We start from the raw sequence: 9,618 nt of genomic DNA on the forward strand, positions 1-9,618 counted from the left end.
CACTGCATTCCAGTCTGGGCGACAGAGTGAGAATCCAACTCAAAAAAAAAAAAAAAATGATGTCTATCCTATCCAAGGCAATCTACAGAGTCAATGCAATCCCTATCAAATCACCAGCATCATTTTTTCATTTTTCACAGACCTAGAAAAGACAATACAGAAATTCATATGGAAGCAAAAAGGAACCTAAATAGCTAAAGCAATTCTCAGCAAAAATTAAAAAGCTGGAAGCATCACATTTCCAGGCATCAACCTTTACTACAAGGCTACAGTAACCAAGACAAATGGTACTGGTACAAAAATAAACACACAGACCAATAGAACAGGACAGAGAATCTGGAAGTAAAACCACAGACCTTCATCCAACTCATCTTTGACACAGATGACAAAAATAAACATAGCAAATGATGCCGGAAAAACTGGCTAGCCACAAGTAGAATCAAACTGAACCCCTACCATATGCAAAAATTAACTTAAAATGGATCAAGAATTTAAGTGTGAAAACTCAAATTATAAGAAACTTAGAAGAAAACTTAAGAAACACCCTCCTGGATATCAGTGAACTCATGGCCAAGTTCTCAAAAGCAAATGTAGCAAAATCTAAAACTGACGGTGGGAACTTACCAAGCTAAAAAATCTTTGTTTGCAAAATAAACCACCAAAAGAGTAAAGGGACAACCCACAGAATGGGGAAAAATATTTGTAAGGTATGTATCTGACAAAGACCTAAGAAAACAGAAACAACCCATTAAAAAGTAGGCAAAGGACATGAACAGATACTTCTCAAAGGAAGACATTAAAGTAGCCAACAAACATGAAAATATGCTCAGCCTCACTAATCATCAGAGAATGCAAATCAAAACTATGATGAGACACCACCTCACACCGGTTAAGACTACTGTCATCAAAAAGTCAAAAGACAACAGGTGTGTTGACAAGGCTGTGGAGAAAACAGAATGCTTCTACACTGTTGGTGGGAATGTAAGCTAGTTCAAACTTTGTAGAAAGTAGCGTAGAGTTTTCTCAAATAATTAAAAATTGAGCTTCCATATGATCTAGCAATCCCATTTCTGGGAATACACCCAGAGGAATAGAAATTGCTCTATCAGAAAGACACCTGCACATGTTATGTTCATTACAGCACTATTCTCAATAGCAAAAACATGGAACCAACCCAGATGCCCACTGAAAGTGGACTAGATAAAGAAAATGTGGTCCACATACATGATGGAATACTATGCAGCCATAAAGAAACCCAAAATCATGGCCTTTGCAGCAACATGGAAGCAGATGGAGAGCATCATTCTAAGAGATCACAGAAAGAAAACAATTGAGTACTGTGTGTTCTCACTCAAAAGTGAGGCGTGAACATTGGGCACCTGAGCACAAAGGTCGGAACAACAAACGCTGGGTGCTGCTAAAGGAGAGAGGGAGAAAGGAAGGATAAAGGGCACATGACCATCCACTGGGAACCATGTGCACTACCCGGGGAGAGAGGGCTCACTGAAAGCCCAAACCTCACCCACATGCAATTTACTCATGGAGCAAATCCTCACATGTACCCCACAGCATAAAAAAAAAAGATTGCCTGAGCCCACGGGTTCAAGACCCTCCTGGGCAGGCAAGACCTCATCTCTACAATAAATCAAAAAATTAGCCGGGTGTGGTAGTGCGTGCCTAAATTCCGGCTACTTGGAGGCTGAGGCGGAAGGATCGCAGGAGCCCAGCAGGTGGAGGCTGCGGTGGCTGGGAGCGGCCACTGCACTCCAGTCTGGGCGACAGAGTGAGACTCCAACTCAAAAAAAAAAAAAAAAAAAAAAGGAGCCTTCAAGCCATACACGCACCCAACAGTAAAGTGTAAATTTAATTTAGTAAGTGGCTTATGCTGACTAAGTAGCCAAAACAAATGATTAAAACAAGGGAAAAAGATGTGAGCAGAGACATCAGAGGCTGCATAAGCAAGGGAAATAGATTTCACAGAGTTTGCTCATCCAAGTAACTAAACAAATAAACAAATGACCAAGTGAACAACAATAATATCAGCCCTGAGAAGGTAGGAAACTGTTAAAGACTAGCTAAATTATTATTTCACAATACATCATATTTGCAATATTTCAACTAAAACTTCCAGTTTATGGGACAGGCAAAGAAACAAGAGAAATGTGATGTATACACAGCAAGCAACAGAGATTTCAACACAATTAAATAGACAGTCTTCAACTTAATGATGGTTCAACCTGAGATTTTTTTGATTTTATGATGGAGTTTTCAGCTATGTACATTGATGAGTACCTCAAGTAATAATTATTATAATGTATTGTTGAGTTTGTAACATATATAGATGCAATATGTATAACAAGAATAGCACAAAAGGGAGGGAGGAAATGGAGTCAAGTTTCTATATTTCCTTAGAATAAATCAGAAGTAAATTTTGATAAGATGTATAGTGTAAGGTCTGGAAAAACCCCTTTAAAAATAAAAGCCTAGCTGGGCTCGGTGGCTCAGCCTGTAATCCCGCACCTTTGGGAGGCTGAGGTGAGTGGACTGCCTGAGCCTGCGGGTTCGAGACCCGCCTGGGCAACTTGGTGAGACCTCATCTCTACAATAACATCAAAAATTAGCCAGGCATGGTAGCACGCGCCTGTAGTTCCAGCTACTTAGAAGGCTGAGGCAGAAGGATCACCAGAGCCCAGCAGGTCGAGGCTGTGGTGGCTGGGAGTGGCCACTGCACTCCAGTCTGGGTGACAGAGTGAGACTCCAACTCAAAAAATAAATAAATAAATAAATAAATAAATAAATAAATAAATAAACCTAAAAAATACAATGAAAGATAATTAAAGGAATTAATGTTACACTAGAAAACATCCACTTGATATAAAAGGCAGCAAAAAAAAATGCTCCCAAAAGACTATAAAAAAGTATGATAAAGAAATTATTAGGTAGAATTAAAAAAAACATGATCCAACTTATTGTCTACATAAATCACACTACATCAAAGACACAAAGGCAGAAAGTAAAAGGATGGAAAAAAGGTATTCCATACAAGCAGCAATAAAAATAAAGCTGGAGTTGCTAAATTAATATCAGAAAAAACTATTAGAAATAGAGAATGACGTTTTAAAATGAGTCAATGATCAGGAAGATGTAACAATAAAAAATATATATGTACCCAACAACAGAGCTCCAAAATGCATGAAGTAAAAACTGACAGGACTGAAGGAACAAAAAGACAATTCAATAAAAATAGTTGGAGACACTAATACCCTATTTTCTTTTCTTTTTTTTTGAGTCTCACTCTGTCAACCAGACTGGAGTGCAGTGGCCACTCCCAGCCACCACAGCCTCGACCTGCTGGGCCGGCCACTGCAGCCTCGACCTGCTGAGCTCCAGAGACCCTTCCACCTCAGCCTTCTGAGGAGCCGGAATTACAGGCACGCACTACCATGCCCGGCTGATTTTTTGATTTATTGTAGAGATGAGGTCTTGCCAAGTTGCCCAGGCGGGTCTCGAACCTGTGGGCTCAGGCAATCCACTCACCTCGGCCTCCCAAAGCACGGGATTACATGCTAAGCCACCGAGCCCAGTTTAATACCCTATTTTCAACATTGAATAGGACAACCAAGCAAAAGGTTAACAAGGAGATAGAAGACTTGTAAAACACGATATACAAAGCTATAAGCCCACCAGGTTGAACAGATATCTACAGAACAAAACTCCACCCATTAACAGAATAACACATTCTTCCCAAGTACACATCCAATAGTCTCTAGGACAGACCCCATGTTGATCCATTAACAAGCTACAATACATTTAAAAGGATTAAAATCAAGTAATGCATGACCACCAATCACAATGAAATGAAACAGCTATCAGTACAGAAGGAGAATTTGGAAATTCAAAAATATGTAAAAATTAAACAAAATACTCCTGAACAACCCACAGATTACAGAACAACATGAAATGAGAAGACACTTTGAAATGAATGAAAACAGAAATGCAACACACCCAAACTTACAAGATGCAGCATTAGTGATGTTTAGAGAAAACTGTATAGATAAATGCCTATATTTTAAAAGTTTGAAACTGCTCCACTCTCACCAATATCCAACATCTGTTGGGCTCTATCATATTACCTCATTTCACTGCCTAAAAATCTTATTTGTTTGTCTGTTTGAGTCCCCCTGCATTAGAACAACAGTTGGCCATATTAGGGCCTTAATAAATATTTTTTGATTAACATGAAGTCAGCATCTTTCCTTATAACTATCACTTATGAGGGGGGAACCTCCCAAAAAATGGGAATTGTTTCTCGGAGGGCGGGCCCCTTGTAGTACAGGTTTCCCTTGCTAGCTAAGTGTTCTAGGAACCCATTGGCATCAGTGTACCTGCTAACTCTGCTGTGAGAGGCTGTGTTCAACTTCAGTGAATTTTTTTTTTTTTTGAGACTCTTTTAACGTGTTTGCCCATTTCATGATGGGTGATGTGCACGCTCACCCACCCACACTGCACTGAGTGTGCAGCAGTTTTCGACCAAAACTGGCACGACCTCCACGCCCCACCCTTCCTCCTATTCACCTGATCTGACCCGAGTGACTTTTTTTGTTTGTTTCTCCATGTTAAAAAGTCCTCAAAGGGAAGTGTTTCACCAATGTGGAAGAGAGAAACCAAAAATGGCAGAAACACTAAAAGGCAACAAAACCGATGTGTTCAAAAGTTGTTTTGAGTAGTGGAAAAAGCATCTTGATAGGTGTACTGCGTCAAATAAAAAGTATTTTGAAGGTGACTGAAGTTTAAACATGTAAGAATAATAACACAACTTTTTATAAGTAAATTCTGGTTTTGGGGGGTTCCCTCTTGTATATTCAGTAAGCATTAACTGTCTTTCCAAAATTCAATTTATTTAGATTATTATTATTATCTTATTTTATTTGTTTGTTTGTTTTTTAGAGATGGGATCTTGTGTGTTGCCCAGGCTAGTCTCAAACTCCTGGGCTCTAGCAATCCTTCTGCCTCGGCCTCCCAAAAGTGCTGGGATTATAGGTTGAGCCACCACACCCAGTCTATTTAGAATACTGTTATAATTGACTCTCTTTTCTACCAATTCATAAAATTTGGGATTCATTACACTATCATTCTCTTGAAAAGTTTTCTAGTTTGGTTTTAAATAAGACTTACTGATTATTTTTGAAAATTACATAAATATTTCTTTATTATCAAGCATCAAAAAAGGAAACAGGAAGAAAACGAATCTTTTGAAACAAGTCAAATAAAACTAAAAAGAAATTAATAGAAAAGGAGAGAAGGGGCCGAACTCAGTGACTCAGCCTGTAATCCCAGTGCTTTGGGAGGCTGAGGCGAGTGGATTGCCTGAGCCCACAGATTTGAGACCAACCTGGGCAACATGGCGAGACCTTGTCTCTACAATAAATACAAAGTTAGCTGGGCTTTGTAGCACACGCCTGTAGTTCCAGCTACTTGGAAGGTTGAAGTGGAAGCATCGCTGGAGCCCAGCAGGTCAATGCTGGGGTGGCTGAGAGCTTGCCACTGCACTCCAGCCTGGTTGAAGAAGTAAGATTCCAACTCAAAAAAAAAAAAAAAAAAAAAGTAAAGAAGGAGGGGTTATACAATGGCTAAGCCAATGTCCATACATCTTTGACATGTAGACTAAGAAACATTTCTACCTGTTTAATTTCATCTTGCAGATTCTAGGGCACTAAATAGTGAGCAAAGAACAACTACATAAATGCTTGAAAGAGAACAAAGGTTCCTTAAACAAACTAGTAGATCCCAAATTATCAACAGTAATTTTATCTAGATGACTAATCATTTTTCAAAAAATGAACATTTTTGAAATTACAATAGTGTCATTATAAAAATCAGTTTTTATAATGTGCAACTTACACAGTTTTTTTGTCCTGTCGCAGAAGCTTAGAAGAAAATTCACTCAGTACTTCAAGAAAAGCCAGATTAGGAGGTGGATATTCTTGTCCTTTCTGATTTTGGTATTTAAAGGCAAACTCTATGCCATCCCTGAAGTAAAAGAAAATATCATCTTATTTTTTCAGATAGTGTAGTTCTCTCAGTGGGTTAAAATTATAAAACATTTGGGAAGGTAGAGAAATCATCACTGAAGGTAACAAAATTTGATAAAATTCAAATGGTACACGAATGTGAATATGAGATATATTTGTATGTATTTAATTTTTTATTTACAGTACAAAACTATAAATTGTGAAATAAACAAAAAATAGCTACACAGTAACAAAGCTAAATTCTTATGCGTATTTTTGAGCGGAAACACAATACCCTGGAAAGATATTTAGAAAATCTGCTTCTTGGGGCTGGTCGTGGTATCAAACAGCTGTGGGAGCTTACTAAAGGTTTTCTGTTATTTCAGTTTTCACAGTTATGAAATGAGATTGACCAAATCAGCACTGTATAATCTTTTAAAACCCAAGCCTCTCACAATATTTTCTTACTGATAGGCCAGACAAGAATATATTAAGCTTTCCTTTCTATATTTTGTAAGATGAAAAAAGGGTGGCTTAAGTAGGTTTTTTCAAATTAAAAACACCCTCCTAGTTGAGAATCTCTAAAGTCCTTCTAACTTGAAAATTCTATCATTTTTTTCCTTTAAACATGGGTCAGACAACAGTAATTTCATTTAAATTCCAGTAAGCCTGATTCTGTGAACATAGAGTGTTTATGTCACTCACTTGTGAAGTGTAGCAACTGCTTCTCGTGTCTTAATCTGGTCCAGTCCAAATGTAAGGGCAAAGCGACGTGCCAATTCTTTAATGCCACTGACGTGAGCAGATGTCCTATCTAGGTTGGGACCTTGCTCTTGAACAAGTTCATTAAACAACTGGAAGAAAGAAAAATAAGAGGAAAAAACCTATAGTTTAGAAGTTTCAAAATTTTATTTTCAGAATAAGTAATTTAAAAATACATAAAAGGCAAAAGGTGAAATATGTTTTTCTCCTTGTACTGAACTGTATAGTCACTCTGTTCCCTTACTCTAAGCAGTCTATTAGTCCTAGTTTTTCGAGTTAATTTTCTTGCTAGTAGAATGATTAAATGCAGATAGGAATCTGCTTCTTTCTAATAATAAGAATGCATTTTGGGATTAGAAAAGGAAATATGTTTACAGAAATACATATTTACAAAATCTAACATATTTTTGTTATTGTTTTTACAGGAATGACAATATATGAAGTCTAGGGTTCAGAACTTTGTTTTATTCCCTTATATGTTAGACAAGAACATTATGAAAGATGATCATTTGGATATATGGGGCTATGATTTTCCCACAAAATAACAAAATTCACCAGAAAGTTCTTAAGCTGGGTGCAGTTTTATAAATTACATATATGTTACCTATATTCTATCAAAATAACAACAAAAACAAAACCCTGGGGTACCAAACAATAAAAAAGCAATCAGCATCCACTATCAAATCTAGAAACTTAATTGTATCAGCACATAGCTGCCTGCCCTCCTGTTGAGAGGAATGCAGCATCACCACTCACCTGAAGCCAATCCCTCCTCATGTACTGGATAAAAAGCGGGCACAAAAGGTTTCAACAGCTCAGTGGTATGGCTCCTGTGTTTACTGCTCTCTCCAGCATCACTAACTATTCCATCTGCGCTAGATGCATGCATCTTAAAATAAGTACCCCTAACTTCCTGCTCTCCCTTCCCCTGCCAGCTACCAACCCAATTCTCTGATTCCCTTTATAGCAACGGTCCTGAAAAGTATTGGTCACATTTTTTTCTTCAGGTTCTCACCTCGCAATCTCAGTTTACTCTAATCACACTATTCATTGAAATAGCTCATGGGTTCTGATACGTTGTCCATCTTTTTAGTTTTCTTCGGCAGTGGATTGGCTTGAACGACTTACTGTGTCATTAATGGAAGTAACAGTTTTTCCAGAGATTCAAATTTATTTACAGATAATTGTTTATAAATTCTTAAACTTCACAATGTTTTCACAGATAAGTATACATGATAGCCTTAAGTCTGCACTTAGAGTAAATCAAAGGGTACATTTCACTGTAAAAAATTCAAGAAATATCGGAGTAAAAACTCTCCCTTCTCTCTCCCATGAAATACCATTGTTCTCTCCAAAAGTAACCAGTGTTAAAAGTCTGAAAGTTTACTAATCAGTAGACATATTACATATACATATAAAGTTCTTCTTTTTACATAAATGGTACCATACTACATATTTTGTTCTAAGACTTGCTATTTTTCACAGAATATTTTGTCTTAAAAATATTTTGTGTGTGTTTTAGTTGGGGTCTCACTCTGTAACCCAGGGTAGAGTGCAGTGGCACTATCATGGCTCACTGCAACCTCCACCTCCTGGGCTCAGGCAGTCCTTCTGCCTCAGCCTCCTGAGTAGCTGGGACTAAAGGTGTGTGCCACCACACCCAGCTAATTTTTTGATTTTTTGTAGAGAGGAGGTCTTGCTATGTTGCCTAGGCTGTTAAAAATCTTTTATCTACTTCAATGTATCACAGTTTATTAAGACATCCTCTGTTGATAGACATTTAGACTATTTCCAGTTTCTTAGGATTACGGAGATGTTGCAATAAAACATCTTTTACATGTACCTAGAAGTAAAATTACTGACTGGGAGTATGTATCTTAAAATTTGAGATATACTGCAAAATTGTCTTCTAAGACTATTTCGAAATGAACTTTTTTCTCTATATCCTTATCAATCATTTTAATTCCCACCAATCTGTTCAGCAGTAGTAAATAACTTGTTTTAATTTGTATTTAATTAATTATTAATGAAGTTATGCCTCTCTTCATATCTATTGGTCTTCCTCTGGAAAGTATCTTTTTAATATCCCTTGCTCACTTTTCTATGGGATTTATTTACTTTTCTTACTGATTTGTAGGATTTGTTATGTATGATTGAAAATACTTCCCCCCAGCTGGGCTTGGTGGCTCAGCCTGTAATCCCGTGCCTTTGGGAGCTGAGGTGAGTGGATTGCCTGAGCCCGTGGGTTCGAGAACCGCCTGGGCAACTTGGCGAGACCTCATCTTTACAATAAATCAAAAATTAGCCGGGTGTGATAGTGCACACCTGTAGTTCCAGCTACTTGGAAGGCTGAGGCAGAAGGATCACTGGAGCCCAGCAGGTTGAGGCTGCGGTGGCCGGGAGCGGCCACTGCACTCCAGTCTAGGCGACAGAGTGAGACTCCAACTCAAAAAAAAAAAAAGAAAATACTTCCCCCAATCTGTCATTTGTTTTATTTTAATTTTGTTCAAAGCACTGATTGATGTATAAACCTATTTAAATTTATAAAGGGCGGGGTGTGGTGGCTCACACCTATAGTCCCAGCCCTTTGGGAGACTGAGGCAAAAGGACTGCCTGAGCCCAGGGGTTCAAGATCAGACTGGGCAACTTGGCAAGATCTCATCTCTACAATAAATTAAAAAAAAAATTAGCTGGGCGTGGTAGCACACGCCTATCGTTTTAGTTACTTGGAAGGTTGAGGTGGAAGGATCACCTGAGCCCAGCAGGTCTAGGCTGTGGTGGCTGTGATCATGCCACTGTACCCCAGCCTGGACTACAGAGAGTGAGACTCTGACTCAAAAAAAAA

The 9,618-nt window shown here is 38.2% G+C and overlaps 1 protein-coding gene across 2 annotated transcripts in view; it reads right to left on the reverse strand.

Moving 5' to 3' along the window:
* The window catches only part of STAG1 (stromal antigen 1), a 283,214-nt gene that overhangs the window by 13,736 nt on the left and 259,860 nt on the right, over nt 1–9,618 (reverse strand). For both annotated transcript variants that reach the window (XM_008064213.2, XM_021715629.1), the window contains exons 26-27: nt 6,717–6,865; nt 5,902–6,030 (exon numbers count right to left, since the gene is read on the reverse strand). In XM_008064213.2, the coding sequence (XP_008062404.1) occupies nt 5,902–6,030; nt 6,717–6,865 (278 nt within the window). The remainder of the gene's footprint in view (nt 1–5,901; nt 6,031–6,716; nt 6,866–9,618) is intronic.

The sequence above is a fragment of the Carlito syrichta genome, unplaced genomic scaffold (assembly GCF_000164805.1).
Source record: "Carlito syrichta isolate Samal-C Ts95f unplaced genomic scaffold, Tarsius_syrichta-2.0.1 Scaffold307227, whole genome shotgun sequence".
Lineage (NCBI taxonomy): Eukaryota > Metazoa > Chordata > Mammalia > Primates > Tarsiidae > Carlito > Carlito syrichta.